Source organism: Acartia tonsa, chromosome 4, assembly GCF_053477335.1.
Source record: "Acartia tonsa isolate MP-2025a chromosome 4, ASM5347733v1, whole genome shotgun sequence".
Taxonomy (NCBI): Eukaryota; Metazoa; Arthropoda; class Copepoda; order Calanoida; family Acartiidae; genus Acartia; species Acartia tonsa.
In genome coordinates this window covers 9716389-9738355 of record NC_137263.1, presented here as the reverse complement: position 1 = coordinate 9738355, position 21967 = coordinate 9716389, and the positions used below count along the sequence as shown (strand labels likewise).

At 30.4% G+C, this 21967-nt stretch overlaps 1 protein-coding gene across 2 annotated transcripts in view; it reads left to right on the top strand.

Moving 5' to 3' along the window:
* The first annotated feature begins 5684 nt into the window (after positions 1 to 5684).
* The window catches only part of dati (zinc finger protein datilografo), an 81043-nt gene continuing 64760 nt past the window's right edge, over positions 5685 to 21967 (top strand). For both annotated transcript variants that reach the window (XM_080156256.1, XM_080156255.1), the window contains exon 1: positions 5685 to 6572. In XM_080156256.1, the coding sequence (XP_080012382.1) occupies positions 5922 to 6572 (651 nt within the window). In that variant the 5' untranslated portion in view covers positions 5685 to 5921. The remainder of the gene's footprint in view (positions 6573 to 21967) is intronic.

Genomic DNA, 21967 nt, shown 5'->3' with positions numbered 1-21967 from the left:
CCCTATTGGCTAAAGACCCAGACTAACAAAATTGATATTAATATAAATCTTTATCTGAATAATCCTGGAAAATTGTCTGTCTTCGATATTACACATGATTTTTCAGTATAGCTGAGAACCGGTTCTAATCCAGCAGATGTTAATCGGTTTGGAAGCCATACTGGAAAATCATTAATTGTTTCTAAGTTATTCTAAAAATTCAGTAAGTTTTATTATTTTGTTTTATTTTGCAACTTCTGCATGTTTGCTTTTGTCTCATTTTTGGTGTAAAACAGTTTGAGATGCATTTATTCCAAGAAATTTAGCTCTAATTTGAGAACGTCAAGTCCAATGACAGAAAATAGGAAATGGTATATGTATGTATGTATAATTTATATATACAGGGTTGTCAAACAATTTTCCTCAAGAATGAAAAATTACTTTATGCAGTACAAAATTAGTTATCCTTATACTAAAGTAACAGGATGTCTGTGTGTCTGTGTGTGTGTCTGTACCAAAGGATCTCGCTAACCGCTGAACCGATCGGGTTCTCCTTAACAGGGTAGCTTCTCATAAGTCCCGGGAAGGTTTATAACTATTTTGGGGGAGGGTACCAACACCCTCCCAAGAGAAATGACAAAAAAATCAAAAATTTTTCAAATTTAGAGGAGACTTCAACGTCAAAAGAGGTGGTATCGTACATAAAAAATTAACTTTAACAAACAACAACATTTAAAGTGCCACTAGAGGCCTCTAGGGGCGTAGCCGCTAGTTTTTAATAGTGTAGCAATTGAAGGTATGTTGGTCCGTTTATATGCAGTACTTGTAGGGATCTAAAGGGATAAGACGATGGGTGATAAATTGATGCACATCCCCAATATTACCCCATTTTGTAACTTACAATTAGTATTGGAAACGTTTGGACACTCATTTCAGTGAACTAACCAATCAAAATAAATGTCTTCAACGTTGTAAAGCCAACGAATAAGTAAACGTTATGTAAAACTTTGGGGACCAGTGTAATCAACAGCCCTGTGAAACAAATAGATCAATGTTTTTATGAATTATTATACAAAAGTATTTTATTCTATTTTTTAATTAATTATTTCCCTAGTATATTTAGAAAATTATTAGTTGTTAACAATTTTATGGGATAACCCTGTATATACATTTTGTATATTATATATTATAAATATGTATATTATTATTTCTCGTATTCATTCGAATCCGGTGGACAGGAACCGGTTCTCATCCATACGAGAAAACTATGTCTAGCATCGTATTATATCCAGTTTTCTACGAATATAGAAATGTACAATCATAAGATTAAAACTAGTTTTTTTTAGCCGGTGCCTTTGCACCACGGGGCTAAAAAAAACTAGTTTTAATCTTACAATTGTACATTCTATATCCGCGGAAAGCCGTTTATAATACGATACGAGAAATAACTATTACAGCATGCACTCAAAGAGAAGCTGGTAAAAGAATATACATTATATTGATAATAAACGTAATCCTATAATATAAAGAATAAGTTATTTTTGTCTTATGTTAAAGATATCGAAAAATACTGGTCCGAATTAGTTATTATCTTCAGGAAAACTTTTTATATGTGGTTTTATGCTATTTTCCTTACCTATTCCGCCTTTCCCTAGAGGCTAGGGTAAAAACATTAAGTAGGTTAATATTTTAAGTATTAACAAGGACAGGAACACCCATAAGTCATGGTGCATGGATTTACGAATATTGAATTATTAGACCGAAACAAATTAATATCCAGGGGATTAGAACCCCTAACAAAACTAGTATAAATTTTATGATTTTTATATTATTGTTATTCGCGGAAAATTGTCTATTATAATTGTATAAATTTTTTTTCGTAATGCTTAGGAATGGTCCAAAACCAATTTTTGGTTCAAATATAAAAAAAATGTCTATTTTAGTTTAATTACTTTTTGGTGGTTTAATCCAAGTTATGCATTTTACAAAGTCTAGCCCGATTTGATATAAAAATTTCTTTAAACTAATAAACTACATTTAGGATTAATAGATGTTATTGGAATTTTTTATTTTAAAATTACACTTCTTAACAGACGGTAGGACAAACGAACACAAACATTTATAGAGTATCACAACTTAAAAAGCATTGTGTTATTTATAAGTCTTAACTAAATTGTATATAACTTTGTTGCAAAGTAGTGTAAATACAGGAATCCGTTTATTAAAATATTTTCAATCAGCATGTTTTAAATGGACGGACGGACTTTCTGGTAACGATTCTAGAAATGCTCCACTTTTAAAAAGATACAAAACAACCATTATTAAAATTAAAAATTTATTTTTTGTCTATTATCTAATAAAATCGTTATAATTTCTAAAATACAGTAATGTGATTTAATATAATCTATAAATCACTTTGTCTGTCCGACATTCCGTCAGTCATGGAGGAAATGTTTTTGCATAATTTTTCTTTTTCTTTTATAACAACTGAACATCTGCTCTTTTATTCACTGTGTCCGTTTGTCCATTCGTTGATTTCTTTGCTTCGCTGCTTTGCATTTTAATTTTGTCATACTCTATATAATTTTTCTAAAATATATAAAAATGTTAAAAATAAAACAAACAGTGTACATATAATATTATCATGATTAACTATTATAATGACGCCGAATTTAATCTTAATTTTTGTACAACCTTAGGATAATCTAGTTTTACGTATGGCTCCGAATCCAGAACATTTCCGCTGGATATAAACTGGTTCTGTACTATACTAAAAAATAATGTATTTAGATAATAAAATGAAAATATTAGAATTTATCTTTGTTTTGTTTGTCCGATGTGATAAATAACAAATCTTTTATAAAAAAAAATTCAACATTACAAAAATCATTATATGATTAAAATGAGCAAGTAATATTTTAATAAAAAAAACATTGTTTACTATCTATTAAAACTTATATACTAACATGTATATATGGAACCAAAAAAAAGTTTACGCAGTGAATGCGTAGAAACTGTTTGACCAACGCCATCCATTGTTAATGGTCAAAACAATTCAGAAGAAAAAAAATATTGATTTTAAAAATGTATTTCAACTCTTGAAAAAAATCAATGGAATCGGATTTGATATGTAGAAACGAAATAGAAAAATGTTTAGAAAGGGGGGTAAGACTGTTCCAAGGGGGGGGGGGGGTGGAGTGATTTTTTCCGTAAATGTATGTGTCTGTGTGTGAGTGGGTGTGTGTGTGTAAATGTGTGCTTTTGAAAAAAAATGTTCTTCATCTATTGGTTGAAAGAAAATGGGGGAATTTTAAGTGTACGATACTCCTGAACACATTCAAAATTTGGTGCATAAAATATTTTGTAAAAATTAAAAGTCTAAAAATAAGATTTATTTGTATTTTAGGTAAGTAAAAAAAGAAGAAAATAACTTTTTCCAGAATGGCTTCAAAACCATAATATCCGCTGGATTAGAACCGGTTCCTAGCCATCCTGAAAAATCCTGTACAGCATCGTATTACAGACAATTTTCCACAAATATAAAATAAATTATAAAATTAATACTAGTTTTGTAATCCCGGCCTTCCGCTTCTCGGGGCTAGCAAAACCAGTTTTAATATTTTTTTATTTTATTATCTGTGGAAAGCTGTCTATGATACGATGCGATAAATAACTATTCTACCCAGGTTTAGTATTTTGTTGTTGTTGTACTTTAAAAGTTGCTCCGCCTCTAACTCAAGGAGCTTAACATTTAGCTGTTTTAGCATAAAAGTTAAAATAATTATGTGGCATGGATTAGGGTTGTTATATCAAGCAATTCCAAATAGTTCACCAAATCTTCCTTAAATATATTATAAATGGTAAACCTAGGATACAGCTGTTTTAAAGATTTTTTATAGATTTTGTTTTTATAAAAGGAGAAATAAATCTTGATTTTTTTTGGTCAGGGGTACGTACTTATATTCTGTTCAAACTATTCTTGCATTTAATTAAGAAAATGAGAAAATGGAGGGATGGACTATTTAGGAGAGAATAAGAGGGGGACTCAAGAAAGAAAGGGAAGATTGGTGAAATAGTGAGGAAAAGGGAAATAATACACTTGGGGGTTTTGGACCAAGTTCCGTCTACGACATATTTCAAAGTTATGATTTTTAAGCCAAACAAATGTAATGTTTTGTTATATTTGTTATTTTTTCAATAAAGTAAAGTATTGATTGATTATCATAATAACCATAAACAAAAATTATTCATTAAAATCAATTGATTTATTGTTACTTGGACCTTACACCAGATTATCATATACTCTATTAAAGTGGAACTTGTAGATGGCTAAAATAACGATCTCCCCCATCCAACAGCTTTACCCCATCCCCTCACCTCCTATTGGATGAATGAACTGACATCTATTACATCTATTACATATACATCTATTTTAATATCTTATTTTTTTTATAGCCTAATAGAGTTTTGTACCAAAAAAATATTTCACAGTATAAATTATTTTTTATTACTCCATAAATAAAATAACTTAACAAAATTAAGTTAAAAATTCCAGTTGATTGTTTAACTTTATTAATATAAATATTACATTTTAAACAATTTCAATTCAAGCTTTATCTAAAAAATGAAGCTTTATGATACAAAATGAGAAAAGAATTTTGGATTTGATTGCTAAAGTCGGAAGCAGCCTATAGTGCCTATAAAAATGACGTCGTTACTACAAGCTGCTTAATAAAGTCGAACATTCAAAAAAACAAAAAAAACACATTATATGCTGCTAGGGGCAAAATTAATAAACATAAATTTTCGCCCATTGTTATAATTGATATAAAAAGGGACCATAGATTGTAGTTCTAAAATATAATTTGAAGATGAAGCCCTAAACTAGATTTGATTAATATAAAATACATTCTTTCCTTGTTATACCAACCAAACAAGAAAGAATGGTTAGATTTTAAACTCAAGGAGGGTAACAAGAAAAATGGAGAAATGGTTTTGGCTGATATTTGGAAGGTAGAGGGGAAGGATAAAACGCAAATGTCCGTCAATATTCTGGAAATGTTTCCGAAAGGCTAGGAGCATTCTCCGGGAGACAACTTACACGGCATTGTCAGAGGGGACGGAGAAGGGGAACAATTTAGTAAAGGGAGGGGGGGGGGGAGAGAGATTTTCAATGGATTGAATTTTAGGGTGGGGATTTTTGGGGGGTCTTACGCTTCTATTTTTCTTCTTGGAGGTTAGACAATAGAATATATGTACATTTTTAAAATAGAAAATTTTAGTCAAGTGAAACCATTTTTAGTGAAACTTAAAAATTTAAACAAAACATCTTTTAAAAAATAATCATAATTTTTTTCTAAAGTGATGTGAAATTTAATAAAAATTCTGTCTTATATCTCAAGAAAGGGGTAAAAAGAATGGGGGTGGGGTGAATGGGCTAAATAAGGGAGATGGGTATTAAAAATGGAGAAGAAAATATTGTGTGTGAGAGGTGCTAGAAAAGAAATAGGAGAGCTTTGAAGACACTACACTCATACAGCCAAGGGATTCTACCAAGCCGCCCAAAATTCGGAGGCCAAGATGTAAATTTTTTCAAAAATTTTGTCAAGAAGAAACGAGGAGGTGGTGAGGGCGGAGGAGGGGGGGGGGGCTGAGATTATTGTTCTCTCTCTAATTCTGTATAAGAGTCGGCCTCTTCAACACTTGGAGTCTAGGCTCTCAAGGATCATACATAGTTTCTTAGATATCCTCTATCAATGAGTTACCCATGATAAGGTGGATTCTTCTTATCATCCTGGATGTTGTCTAGCTCTTGTTGTCACACAGAGTCTACGCGGCAACAACTTCACAAAAGTATTTTGTCAACAAAATTTTTATAAAACTAATTCAAGAAAAATCTGCATAGACTTTTAAAAGCATTTGATTGTGTTCATTGTCAAAAAATGGCATCGTTCGGTGCGCTGGAGCGATTGCAAAAATTTGATTGGTTAATTCAAAGACTTCATTCGTTACGTTCACCCCTACAGCATGACAAAGGCCTGGACGAGCTTCGCAAGCTACAAGCTTTGCAGCTTCTGCATAAACCTGAACTTATGTTCCATCAGCGTCACCATGATGAAGGCCACAGTGGGTCAGATGGTAGTGCCAGTGCCGGGCAGGGTCAGGCCATGCATCAACACATGGAGGAGGATAGTGATGATATCCACAATATTGAGGAACTTGAGGAGGATATTGAAGAAGAGGATATTGAGGAAGACGAAGAGATGCTTGATGAAGAGCTTGAAAAGGATGAGCTAGAAGAGGGTGCTGGTGACACACCAAGCAAGGAAGAACACAATAGAGATCTACTATTCCGGTTTGGGGCTGGCAGAGAAAGGAACAGCCAGGACGACTGCCTGTCGGCTGATCGTCAATCTGATCCCAAGCATGATATTTTCTCCCCGTTCTCCCAACACCGCTACGACTTCCATCATGTTAATAATGGTGGTGCTAAACACGATCAAAATAACGGTATGTCCCGGTTTTCAACTGGGTTGTTTCCGCCATTGCCTTTCAAAGAAATCCTGCCCTTATTGGAAAACTCAGCAATTAAGGTAGGCACTTTTTTTCATCTTCTAAAAAACTTAACAGAAAAAATTACAACTTTTTAAAGTTTTAAAAATGATATGAGCATAAATAATTTTTCTGTTTTGTTTTCTAATAATTGTTGGCTTTTATAGAACCTTTTTAAAAGCGAAGCTTTTCTATAATTAGGGTCGGTCCGTCCGTCCGTCCGTACGTCCGTCCGTAACGGATAGCTTATTTCATTAATTTAGGCATGTTAGAATTGTTCTATCGATTTCAAATTTTGCATGGTGATTCCTTTAGTAGTTAGGTACGATTTAGAAAGCGTAGCAACTCTATAATCATTACCAAAATGTCCGTACGTCCATTTTAAACATGTTGATTTTTTTTACTTTTTTAACAACAAATTTTTATGTGAACTAATCATCTGATTAATCTAATTTTTGGTATATTGATTCCTGAAACAACAAAGTATAATGTAATAAGCGAAGCAACTCTATAATCAAGTCCTAAAATGTAAGTATGTCCAAAAACATTATCCCGAATCAAGCAATTTTTTTTAACAAATTTACTTACAATTTTGCTTTGACCCTTATACATTTATATTATGATTATTCAGTTCTGACACTATACAAGTGTTAATGTCCGTTTGTCCTACCGTTTTAGTGCTTCGCTTTTATGGATGTTGTCATCCTTGTTATTATGAATATTTACTGATGATTTTGAGGATTTGTGCAGGATAATTTTAATTAATTATTTGTTTCTTTTTATATTCGTCAATTGTTATTTTTTTTCATTATAAAATTTAGTCTTTCTTTTAAAGCACACATGAACACAGACTTATAAGTTGTATAAAATATTTTAATATTTATTCTAACATTTGTTTGCCTTTGCTTCTAAAAAGAAGCTAAGCAAAGTTTTTAGAACATAAACCAATATTTAGCGACGGTTCCCTCTATATATTTTATATGATATGGTTCTTACTTTAATACATACACAATTTTTAGAAGAGCAGATACTCTATAAGCAGGTTCTTGCGGTTGTTACTACGTCTCTAAAAAATCCTTGTTTAATAAATTAGTACCTTTTTTAAAATGCATTGTTTGAATTACATTTATTTTTCTATACCAAAAAGTAAAATATTTCGTTATTTATTTATTTAAAAAATTTAAATCATCAATACACTAAACAATAGTCTTCTTTTACTTATACTATTATTTTACTATTCTTTTTTTATATAAAATGTTATCCAATGGACCTAACTGTCCTTGTTTAGTATACATTTGTGGCTCAGAATTGATAAATTTTGAAAGCACGGAAAAGTTTTTGCGAGTAGGAGGGGGGGGGGGGAGGATAGGATCTAGAAGTTCAATATTTGCTAGTAAAGAATTTTGCAGCGACCATAGTTTTTTTTTATATTCTACCAGATTACACAGTTATTGGCTTTTTAGAAATAGATAGGGGAGAATGGAAGGGGATGTTGGAAGAGGGGTTAGAGTTTGACCAATATATAATATATATGTATAGATGCCTCATTTTTGTAATGAGTTTGCCCTTTGTTTATTCTTTTTGTTTGAATGTAAACCCAAGCTGAATAATTCTCACATATATATCAAATATGTAGTATATAGTGTATGCTGGGATCAAGGCATAGGATTATGGACAATGCATTATTTAGTATTTGTCTGTATTATTATTTGTATAAAAAATCTGTCTTTGAAAGGTACAATGGAAATTTATTTTCTTTCAACGATGAATAGTTAAGATACATTATTATAATGAGAAAAAGAGATTTTTTTATCAATGATTGTCTTTCCATAAGAAAGATTATTTTATGGTTTATTGTTGAATCCTTATATCCCTTTATGTATGCAACCCTATCTTTGAAAGATTTGCCACACTCAGCTACATTCAAATCAAGGACAATTTGTCAAAACCAACACCATTTTCTAAAATTGTCTTTAAATCAAAATTTTCTTTTTAAAAATATTAGAAAACATTATTTTGCTATATACTGTTGTCCCTAAGATGTAAATTGTCTAAAAAATAGCTATTATTCTTTAAATCTTCAAATATTAGAAAACATTATTTTTCTTGATACTGTTGTCCATTAAACTAAAATTAGATAATCAAGATGATATAATTAGAAATATTATTTCGTAATTTTTTGGAAGGTTTTTACTAGGATAAAAATTAATTAAAATCATATGACAGACACGTTCATTATAAGAGACAATAACGGAGGTATGCAACGAAAAGACAAAGGTTGTAAAGTAGCTGTAAATGTTTGGAAGTAATTCGACGAAATGTTCATAAAAAATTGTTGGCCGCCATTTGTTCTTTGTATTTTAGTTTGACCATAAGGCCAGAGAGAGAGAATCAATATGTATTTACAAATGTTTGACCATCTGCAATAAAAAAACTCAAATGTAGTGGCAAAGCTATTCTTTATCTCACTTTGTCCGTCTGTCTGTCTGTATGTGCGAAATGTGAAAATGGGATTTTTTTGAGGGTTATTTAATTTTAGACTTTTACAATTTCTTGTGGAGATTTCCCTGGATTTTTTTATTTTATTTGTTTTCGTGTCTTTTTTTCGCTGCTCATGGATGTTATAATCCTTGTTTCACATTTGAATGTTTTATTGAAGTACAGCAGTTTTATTTAAATTAATTTATACAGCATCTGTACTTATTATTTTGGTCAATTCAAATACTCTTTCATTGATAGATAATCTAATTAACAAGAAAATAACTGGTTTACAAAAATAACTTTTTCCTTCTATAAGCTTTTTAGAAATAAGACAAAATTTACATTAACTAGAACTGTTAGATATAAAGAATTACTATTAAGATGATATAGCCCTTTGATAATACAACCTTAGTCTGTATTTTCAACCTTTACAGGTCTAATATTTTTATTCTAATATTTTATTATGTCCACATTTCTCTATATCTTTATATTTTTTATAATTTAAACTTAGTGGTAATTACCTCTTATTTTTAGGCTTTGAGAAAAGCCTAAAAACTTTCAGCTGCGCCTTAGCATATAGTAGAAAGAACAGTAAAATGACCCTAATCCAACACACGACTTAAATTTAAAACTTAATAGCCTAAAACCTCCCGAAACCTATGTGAACTTTCGGCTAAATGAAGAACTCAATCAGTTCATTGATTACAACATTTTGAGGGTGGCATTATGGGTGGTCCACTGGCGCTATAAGTGTTTTTGTGAGGTATTGTGCAAATATTGATAATATGTTGTGTCCGCAATATTATTGCAATAATATTGCATGCCCCAAAACAATTTACAATACCAAATTATGAATGCACGTACGTTTTTTTTTTACAGAAAAAAATGTAGAAAATTTTGTGTGCCACAAAGAGTGCGGTTTCTTTTCATACTGGAGTGGGGGACATACATGTAAAGAAAAGAAATATTATAAAAATTATAGAGAAATACTTGTTGAGGTTTACCATTCCAATGGATGTAGAAACTACGTGGATATTATGGCAGGGGAAAAATTGTGGTCAATATAAAGGTTGCTATCATGGATATCACTTATTGGTCAGATCATTCATCTAGTAGGAGGGAAGCGGGTGGGGTTGATGGGGATGATTGTTATTTTAGCAAGCTATAAGTTTTACTTTGTTAGAGTACATGATAATTTTTGGTAGGATCCAAGATATAATAAATCCATTATCATTCCATACTTTTATTTTATATTTGTAAAAATTTGAGTATTTATTAAAAACAAGATATATAAATAATAAGCTTTTAAACATTTATTACTTCAATTCTTCTTTTTTTTTGGAAAATTGTATCGAAGATGTTTGAATCTACTCCGGGATGGAGGTGGGGGATTGAATGAAAAAGGTCAATAAATCAAAAAATGTATAATTTTTTCATGTTTACATTCATTCTGTCTGATATTTCTTAATTATTTTGTTCATTTAACTTTTTTTTGAAAAAAGTCCATAATTACAATTAGGTGTATTGAAATTGAGCTTAGTTTTTCTTATATTATAAAAAAAGATAATAATTTTAGTAATAACTTTAAAAAAACTAAATTTTATTAAAAAGCCCCCTAAACTAAAAGTAATAATTTTTCTTACATAAAAAATGGCATTTTCACTTTCTTATTTCTTTTTTTTTACAAATTGCTTGATAGTAAAATTAATTGGCAAGAAAAAGTCAGTGTTATAGTTTTTAAAAATTGTACAAAAACCAAATATTTTGTGTAAGAGTGTGTGTGTGTGTGTGTGATGTTGCGTAGAGTCTAGGATTTGTAATCTTGGCGGAGAAAATTTTCTAGTTTGGCGGTAAATTTATATTTTCCATTAGGAACACTATAGACACCTAGCGACTTGATTCAACAATAAAACCAACTTTTACATTGCAGGGGGGTTGGGGGAATATTTCTTTTAGAACATAATGAAGGTTATGGAGGGGGGGGGGGGAGGGAGGGGTAAGACAGTTTTTTTTCTCTTTAAATTTAAAGATTCCTGTATAAAAATTCAACATTTTCTTTAACAAAACTTTAAAGATGTTTAAGTAGTTCGATGTATTTGTATGTCTTTTTTGAATAAGTGTCTGTTTGTCAAATAAGATCTCACAAATGTCTTAATTGTGTCCCTTTGTAGGGGTCAAGCCCTAAAATTAAAAAAAAGTTATATACACAGTTTAATTCCTTGTCGTGCACAGGTTTTTGACAGGGGTGCATGCGAAAATGTTGACAATCCCCTTAAACCAAAATCAAGGGGGATGTAATACAGATAACAATAGAGGTGTAATTTTATTGTGAGGGGGGTGATTACATTCCGCTAAACTCCCCTACTGATTACCTTACTCAAGCAATTTTTTATCAAACTATATGTCCATTTCAAATTTGAAGGGTTTGTGACCTTTAGAACATAAACCCTCTTGGCTGTTTTAGGGGGTTGTAACGTGAAGGTATTGATTCCAATAAATAGGGTTTTAGGAGGGTTGACTCCTTGGGGGTGTATCCACCCCTGTGACACATTGACAAAAATTTATTTCGTTACCTTTTTGGATAATCTGTTTTACCCCCTAGGCTAACCCCCCCCCCCCCTAATGTCCATTTTAAAATTAAAAAGGAGACAAGTCGACGGATCAGAAAATACATAGGTCTACTTTACTTTTTGAAGTCCTGTAGTGCAAAAATATAAATGATTTTTGAGGTTTCGTGAATTTTTAATACTTTTTAAATTCGAAGCTTTTATAAATAGGATCGATCCGTACGTCCATAACGGATATTTTTAATTGTGAGATCGATTTCAACTTGTCATTATGAATTCTGTAACAATTATGAACAATATAGAAATCATAACTCTATAATCGTTACCAGAAATTCCGTAGGTCCATTTAAAACATGATGATTTTTAATTTCTTTTTGACAATATTTTTTTATATATATTATACTTATCCTATTTATCTGATTTTTGGAATTATCATTTCTTGGACAACAAGGTACAATGTTTTAAGTGACGCATCTCTATAATTAGGTTCTAAAAATTTAGGCATGTCCTCCCAGCATCTACTAAAGTGGTTTTGTTTCTTTAGAAATGTTGCATTGACATGTCGTTAATTTTCAATACGTCTTTTTTGTGACATATTTAAAGAAAATGACTTATTAATATGGTCTTAATTGTTTTTTATTTGCCATTATTTTTCTTAAAAAAAGAAATTACAAATTAATGCCTGATTAAATATAAATTTAAGGTTGTTTCAATACGTCATATTCTATTTTTTCCACATATTAATATATATGTTATGGAATACATATCAATGTGACAGTAAATAAAATAAATAATGTGGATTCAAAACGTCCTTTATTTGTAATAAGTCATCTTTATTAATTAAATAATTTAAATGACGTATTGATAAATAAGGACGCATTAAAATGATCTTATCTAAATTTAATAAGGAAATGGATCAAATAGTTACTGATTTTGACACTAGATGGCAGTTGAAATCACTAATTGTTTAGCTTTGTTTTCTCAATGTTTTGACCTTATTTTTAGTTTGACAATTATTATTTTTTAATGAAATGAAGGATATTAGTACTACAGACACCACTATGAATTTATATTTTAGTTCCTTTATGCATGTATATTATGAAAACTAATTTTTTTGGTGAGACCTTCTAGAAAGAATAGAACCATATATATAGGTCATGAAACTTTTCAGTAAGCAATGAAATTATAGAAACATATTATGTGTTTGATTCAAAATTGTTAGATTAATTTTAACCCTGAATTATTTCTACTATTTTGTTTGTAAGTAAATAATACATTACCAAATTTGGTAGCCATATTGTTTTTTTTGACGTTTTATAAAAATTTGACGTCTTAATACAGCCTTAAATGATTTAAATTGAATTAAATTTAATCATTTTATTTACCACAAATAATAAAAAATTATAATACAATTTTGAAAGTTTGGCGGCCATCTTGTTTTTCTGGACGTTTTAAAGGAAAAATTGACGTTTTAATGCGCCGTTATTTAAGATAAAATGTCATTAATTAAATTCAAAATATTGTTATTATTTATATTTTTTTTGGTGACGTTTTTTTAAAGATAACGACGTGTTTTTGGTACACAACACGTCCTTTAAAAAAAAATTAAAAAATATGAAACGTCATTTGTATAGTAATAAAAAAGTTACGTCATTAAGGACGTATTAATGCGACATGTTTCTTAAAATAATGCGATAAAAGTATATGCTGGGCTTAAACAGTATGCTTTATAGTTTTTACTTATAAATTTACATTCTATTTTTTAAGTTTTGATATTCTAAAAGTGTTAATGTTCGTTTGTCTAACTGTCTGATTTAAGATTTTTGAACTCCGCTTTTTGTTGATGTTGTCCTTGTTATTATTATACTGACCATTTTTAAAGAAAACTAGAGGCCAATTTTTACTAACTAAAGTCGGATATACGATCTTAAAATTACCAGAATTGTTTTTGTTAAAAACTTTTTATCCTTCTATGACACATAATAGCAAGGAATTTTTTGGAACACAGTAATAGTGTCTGACTGATTATGACGTAACAAAAAAAATTAGCCAATGAGAGGCCGTTATTGACCAATGGTAAAATTTAGAGTGGCCTCTCATTGGCTAATTTTTTTTGTTACGTCATAATCAGTCAGACACTATTACTGTGTTCATTTTTTGAAACAAAATCTCGTAAATGGTCCATCTAATAGAGTCAGGTTTTTTTCAGTCCTTATATATATCTTAGGGTGGTTTTATGTTATTTTCTTGTCCCAAGAGGCATGAATAGCATTTGCTTGAAATATCTTTAGCCAGAAAAACTTTCATAACATTTTGAAAGGTTTTGTGATTTTTCTCTGAAAACTTAAAATATATATTTGATTTTTAAAAACTTTGAATAAAAAAATAAATATAAATATGAAATTATACAATTTTCATCTGTCTTTCTGATACATAGAATTTACAAGACGAGTTTGAAAGTCAGTATTTAAGAATTATTAAATAGATATTTCTTGCAAACAAACAACTTTATCAAAAAATTAAAAAAAATGTTACAGCAGAATTATTACTTTATTAGTCACATTTTTATTACAATATACTCCAACTTGCAACTAATTGTTTTACTGAATTGATTTTGTAATTTTATTTATTGCGCGTCTATTGACATTTACATCCTTGTTTTATGATTAATCGCGAAACTATAATCAAAAGTTCATATCATTACTATTTGCAAAGCAAAACAAAACACAGTTGTTTGGTTTAAGTCAGGCTCATATTGCTTCATATATCAGAATAAAAAAATAATGTTATTTGAATTTGATTTAACATAAGTGTAAGGGGAATGTCCTCTAGGGGCACTTGCAGGAAGTGGAGGGGAGTTGGGCACAAACTAACTTTATTTAATTTAAATAAAACATTCCCTCGAAATAGTTATAAACATATAAGAAGCTTCACAATAAAGAAGAGTTCAGCAATTAGGGAGTTACTTCAGTACACAGAGACAGACCGACAAATAGACATCATGTTCACTTATATATGGATTTAAGCTACTCTATAACTAGCGCCCCTTTATCTGTCCGCCTGTTGGACAATTTACAAAAAAGAGACTGTATCTCAGCTGCTATAGAAAATAGTTTTCTGGGGTTTCCTTAGTTTTATTTATAGTGATGTTAATTCGGAGCTAGAGCCGAAGCTGGAACGGAGCTATCCAAAAAAGGCGGCTAAACATCGCTTTTTATTTTAAGACATTTAAACTGTTCCGGACGACTTTTAGCTGCTTTATTGTTGCCCTTCAGTTTGGACGTTACAAAAATCATTTAAGATAAAACTATTTTGTGTTTTGGGATATTTTCAGCAAGATTATTCTTACACTACGACTTTTTCAAATTTATAACGCTTTAAATCTTTTTTTTCAAAAAAAAGCACAAATCACATTTTACTTAATATTTAGATCTTTTTGATCTTACAGCAATATTTACAAATTGCTTTAATTGTAAATAATTTGAAGTGTTAATTACATCAATTAACTTGTATCAGAGTATTAGAATGTCGTCATATAGAAAAGTAATTTCAAACTTAATTCAAATTTAAATTCCCTTGACAATTTTCCTTGTTTAAAACGTTCATTTTAACAAACTATATCAACAAAAATCACGAAACCTCCTTACTTAAAAAATCACTAAACCTATCAACATGAATCCAATACATGAAGGTTGTGTAGGATGTTCGGCTGTCTGTCTGTCAGCCTATTCATCTGTCTGTCTATCATCGTATCTGTCTATCTGTCTAATTGCACCAAAAGAACTCTTGTTTAATAAGTGTTTCCTTAACCTTGAAGCTTCCTATAGGTTCATGAAAGGTTTTTGAGGGTTGTATGGGGGAGTCAACAACCCCCCTAAGTTAAGAAATTGATAAGGTTGCCTTCTCTAAACCCCACAAGGGACAAAATCTACAATAAGTCCATGTGCACACCACTGGTTAGCTACAATGTGATTTTATCAAAAAAAATTAAATTTATACTACTTTTATTCACTAAACCTATTCGTTAAAAAAATATCAAGTGCTCCTGTAATAAATCTTTGTTACACCTTTTTGAGAGTGGTTGAGGAGGGTGGGGGGGGGGGTCAATTGTCACCCCTTGTTATAAAACGAAAGCTTTTTTTGGTTATTGGTATAAGTAAAATTGTTTTTTCTTTTCTTTTTTTTCTCTCTAAATCGATCATTTTTATAGCTTTTTCATTTTCTCTGTGTCTTCCACACCGCTTTCTCCTTATAATAAAAAACTCTCTTTTTAAAGAAGCGAAGCAACTCTTTTATACTTAATGCCAACCTTTCTGTCTGAAAAATTCTATTGGAAACGCGATATTGTCAGCCGCTATATAAGATAGAGATTTTCTGTGTAAAGTCAGCTTCAACTTTATAGTTTACTTGGTCCATTGGTCTATCTGTAATTTTTCTTTGAGAACACATGAAAGTTCTTTAAGATAATTTTTCTGTGGACTGTAAGGCTTTGTTGGATATAAAATTTCGTTGGAAGGATAGTTTTATAAATTTTATTGTGAAATTTATACCCAATAACTAACTGTAAATTATACAAAAAAATGTTTTGGAAAATGTTTTTTTTTAAACTTTGTAACTTATGCGTGAATTCATCCTTGTTATGTTGTTTAGCTGGTCGACAGCATAACAACGAAGATAAACTCTTTTGACAATTGCAAGAACCAAGGTTGGGGTCTACAGTCATTCTAAACCCTATAGTCACTCATAAAACTTTTAATGAGTAAATTAATAAATAACAATCCCAACCTGTCAAAATTTTGCATAGCTATTTTATCCTCATCAGTTTAAAGTCGGAATTTCATTAGAATATCGTTATTATTATGTCGGTAAAATGTCATCAATGCCTATCCTTATTTATTTTATTAATCATTTGATATTGATGCAGTAGTTCTTATTCAACGGCTCTAATCTTACGGGGACCATTCAACATAACCTCGACCTAAAAAACATTAATAAGAGAGGATTCCAAAATATTACTGTATATATTTTTACTTTGATTATTTCTAGTGTGGGGGGGGGGGGGAGCAGATATTTCTATCCCGACTAGATTGACTATACTCTTTAACTGGTAAGGTACCTGTCATGTTAAGCACATTTTTAAACTGTGATTGTAGTTTACGAATTGTCCTTAGGACCCACATGATGTTAAGTTTGAAGTTGAGCCACAAAATCATATCAGACAAGTGCTTACAACCCAGTGTGCATTCACATCCGCATATAATTAAATACGTGATGTTTCTTATTCGCAAATAACTGAGCAGAAAAATCATAAGGAAGGTATATCCTTATACTAGAAAAGTAACAGAATGTACATTGTACATCTGTCTGTGTTTGTAGGATCTCGCTAACAGTTGAACTGATATGATTGAAAAATCCAACCCTCTTAAAATATTGTAACATTCTTATATAAAAAAGATAAAAAGTACTTTGTATGGAATTGAAAGAACTCACATCTTGCCAATCAGGGATACAGGGATAAGAAATAAACTCAACCTCATTTGTGAGAGATACGGAAAGTGTCATGTGTGACGTCATAAATATACATCTAAAAAGGAATAATGAGAACCCCTAAAAGATAGATGTATTTTTATGACGTCACACATGACACTTTCCGTAACTACTCATTTGTCAAGACTTGTTCAAAGAATTTAATTCTATTTAATTTACCTAAGATATTTTTGAAATTACCCATTTCTAAAAATATATCCAAAACATTATGGGAAAATAAAGTTAGAATTTGTAAAACCACGCAACCTTTCCCAAAACAAATTTGTAATATAATTACTATTTCATTGTTAAATGTGGTTTAAAAAGGTGATTTTACTATCATTAATTTTCTCAAAAAGGTTTAAACAAAAATTACATTTTTTGAGTTTATTAAATAAAAAATGAGCTATATATTTGGACATTAATATTAATTTGCTCATGTCTACACTTTTGCCTGCCTTCACAAGTATAAAAAAAGTGTAACCTATTAATGTTTTTTTTTTTACCATGAAGTTCAATAAATATATCAGAAATAAGTAAAATTTATTTATTTATTAGGAGCATATCTTTCTACATTTCTACTTACAGTATACTGGATTCTATTTAAACTGTACTAAAGTCTACTGATCTTTTTTCTCTTGTTAGCTCTTTATTGTTGCGCATCTTGTGAACATAATTGTCCTTATTTAGGATTTAGTTATTTCTTTTTTTAAATAAATAGGTAGCTTTGCTCATTTATGATAAAATTTTCAACTGTTAAAACTGCGGCCAGTATACGTTATAGGAATACATAAAAAGAAAACAGCATTTTATGCTTTTACACTCTTAAAACTATTTTTTATTTACATATATAAAAGCTATAATCCATTTTATTTTTACTAAATTGCTAAGAAAAGTTCAAATCCTTAGTTCAGTTTAGTGTGTCTTTTGTATTTTAAAATAAATTCCAGCAAGACTTTAAACTATAGATAGCCAAAATTGGTTATATTTTATTGGTTGGTGTTATAAGCGGGGGGTTAGAACATGTATTTTTCATTTACTTGCTTATTTTGTTAAAAACAATATAGATGACCACTAAGACCATTTTATATTTCAACTTTTAATTTATGACATATGTAAAACTTTGAAGTAAAATCTCTAAAGAGAGTGAGGGCAATTTGCTGTTTATTACACTAGTTTATAATAACGTTTCCTTATTTGTTGACTTAACAACTTTGGCGACTTCAGTGAATTTTGATTAATTCGTTCATTAAGTTCAAACCACTAATTTTAATCTACAAAAGGGGTAGTGTTGTGTATCATAATTGGGGATGTACATCATTTTATCGGTCATTGTCTTATCCCGTTAGATCCCTGAAATTCTCATATTTGTCAAAATTTTTAAGAGTGTGGGATTTTCAAGTAGTCTGGGCACCTATACAATATCTATCCAGTTGGTTGATGGTTGTTATGCGCGCAGTCTGGCTGCACTGGTCTGTATGGCTGATGGTTGTTATGCGCGCAGTCTGGCTGGTCTGTATGGCTGGCGCACGGCTAGGCTGCACACAAGTGCATACAAAGAGTCGTCGCAATTGCGTTCGCATTCGTCGGACAGATTTCAAAAATGCATAAAGGTTCACAATGGTCCATTTATTACAAATATATATATATATTTTAAAATTTGCATTTAAGAAACCAACATAAAAGATATGCTTATATAGGTTTACCTATGTGTAACATATCAGCCGAATATCCATAGATAAGTATACTTTCGAAGTATGTAATTCTAGTTATTGTATGTTTTCATACCTAATTGTTTAGTATTAATTATCCACTATGGCTTCGAAACCAATTCGGTGGATTAGAATCGGTTCTCAGCCATACTGAAAAATCATGTATAGCATCGAATTACAGACAATTTTCCACTACTTAAGTAAAAATCATAAGATTAATAACAGTTTTGTGAACCCGGGCCTACGGCCACTCGGGGATAACAAGGTTTTATTTTTTTTTAACATTCACGGAAATCTATCTATAATACGATGCGATAAATAACTTTTCCTATGCTTTAAATATAATTTCAAAAGTTTTAAATTTGGAACAATGTGAAGTTTTATTTTTACCATTGGGCTAAGTTTACAACACTGCAATGCAAAGGCAGAGGTTTCCTTGGTTTTAGGATACACAATTACCAGCAACCTATTACACTCATAAAATTAGAAACTAAGACCAATCTTACTTAGTTGACCTTATACATGCAGTCATATGTACTTAAACTTATATTTTTTATACAAAAAGAAATAAGAAATAATAACAATTGGCAGAATAAAAAGTCATAGAAATTCTAGACCTATAATTTAGCTTTTCAGGAGAACCTAATTCTTTTCTTATGATATGAAAAATGGACCATTTATTTTAAAGCAAATTATGTTAGATATTTTAAGGAGGTCCCTCGTTTTTTTTACTATAATTATACAAAGAAGTTCATGCAAAAAAATTATAGAACATACCATGAAAATTATGAAGTAATTCTAAACGCTGCAGGTCCTTTCAACATTTTTTTTATAAAAAAAATTGTTAATGAGCTTATTTAAGTCCTCACCGGGAAACTTTAGATGAATAAAATGCAAAGAAAAATTAAGAAATGATTAAATTTTAAACGTTTAAATGGCCAGTTGCCTAGTTTCATTTTCAACCATGGTTAAATTGAATTTAAATAAATGCATTTATATTATTAGACCTAATATTTTAAAAAGTTGGACGACTTATGTGTAAAAAAGTATATCTACCATCTAATCTTTTGATTGGTAAAATTCTAGTTTTGAGCTATTGTCAAAATTGTGATTAATTTATAAAAAAAATAATATATTTAAGTAATAACCATAATAATAGAAGTTTTGTACAGCTTTTTAAAAGGTTAAATAACAATCGTTTTATCAAAACATATATCAAAAACCTATCAAGATATTATAAAATACTTTGTTTGCAATGCTTGTCAAACGTCCTGTATATAATAGCTTTATGACACATTGTATAGTACACAACTAGGCGGCCACCCTGTACAGAACACAGCTAGACAGACAGTTACCCTGTATAATAGTACACAATTATACAAACACCCTGTATAATATACAGATAGACAGACACCCTGTATAGTACACAGCTAGGCAGACACAATGTTCATTATACAGCTAGGCAGACACACTGTATAGTACACAGCTAGGCAGACACACTGTATAGTACACAGCTAGGCAGACACAATGTTCATTATACAGCTAGGCAGACACACTCTATGTTATACAGCTAGGCATAAGGCAGGCACCCTGTATATTGCACAGCTAGGCAGACACACTCTATGTTATACAGCTAGGCAGGCACCCTGTATACACAGTCAGTTGGAAAGAATTAAATTTGCAATGTAAATTGTCATGAGAATAAATGTGTGTACACTCAATAAAACTGCATTCGCACAATTATACAGTTGGAACAAAGAAATAATTATTATTTATTTAAAGATAATCTCAGATTACTATTAAATGTAAAAGCTGCGCTCATTTTGGGCTGCGCCTTGTTTTACGGTTTGAAATTAATACTAAAAACAAGCGGTTTTTGGCTGGCTTAGTATTGTTAACTTCCTAGCAATTTTAGCTGTAAATTACACAGCGGCTGAGATGATTTGTATTTGAATTTAGAAAATTCGCAAAAATCCTTAATATGAAGTGAACTAAATTGAATACATTATGATTTATGTAGAATGAAATTATTTGTAATCCCTAACTGTTATATGGACTACATCCTATATAAGAAGACAGGCATGCATGGACAGAATAATAAGCTTCCAGTTACCAAACCACCATTCAAATACTTGCAAAATAGTAATCTGTATTTTTTTCAAAATTAATATATCAGCTTTAAAGAAAAGTTTAAATAATCCTAATTGATCTGATCATTAAATAATATAAAGTTTAAAGCATAAATAAAATAAATTATTAAATATTTTCTTAAATATCCATATAAGACATAGTACTTAGTTTGTAAGCCAAACAAGTAGTAACTAACAAAAAAGATACAATTCAAGTTGCTTTAGAAAATGATAAATTATATAATCAAAACACGTATGCTCAAAATTGGATAAATATATAGAGGAATAGGACCTGGTAATATAAGAAGTATTTGCTTTCATGGCCGTCAGCATGAGAACAAAGTGTATTAAGATATCAATGGAATAAAATTTTGTTTTACATTTGTGTAATTGCATATTTTGGCTACTCGCCAGCTCCCAATGCAAACTATCGACCAACACAAGACACACAAACACACCCCACCTTAATGTACATACACAACTGTCGCGAATTTTTTCATTTCTGCACAAGTTGTTTTTGCATAAAATTTCAGACAAAGATTTTATTATTAAAAATTTAAAACTATTTCTACCTATTAATATCAATATTTTAATTTAATGTTCAATGGAATTAAGTCATTAATTGATGATCTGTGACCTAACATAACTTTTAATTACATGAAGTGAAATTATTTTCTAAAAAAATCTAGTTCAAGAACTCGCCGCATTTTCTTCACTGTGGCCTTGGGCGAGCCAAAAATGCATTCGAACTGGGACAGAAAAATAGCAAAACCTGTTCTTATATATGTCAATAGAAAAAAAACATTTTTGTACTTTTTTCCAATATCTACAAAGATGTAACTTCTTTATTTATGATTTTTATGTTAATTGTTGAATAATAATGTTAATATACGCCCCTTAAAATCTGAGTAATTCTTGTGTTGCTTTCAAATGCATTTACAACACACCCCAGGCACTAAACTGGTGCAGTTGGGGGGGGGGGGGGGGGGGCAGATTAACAACAATTGGGCAGAGAGAGAGA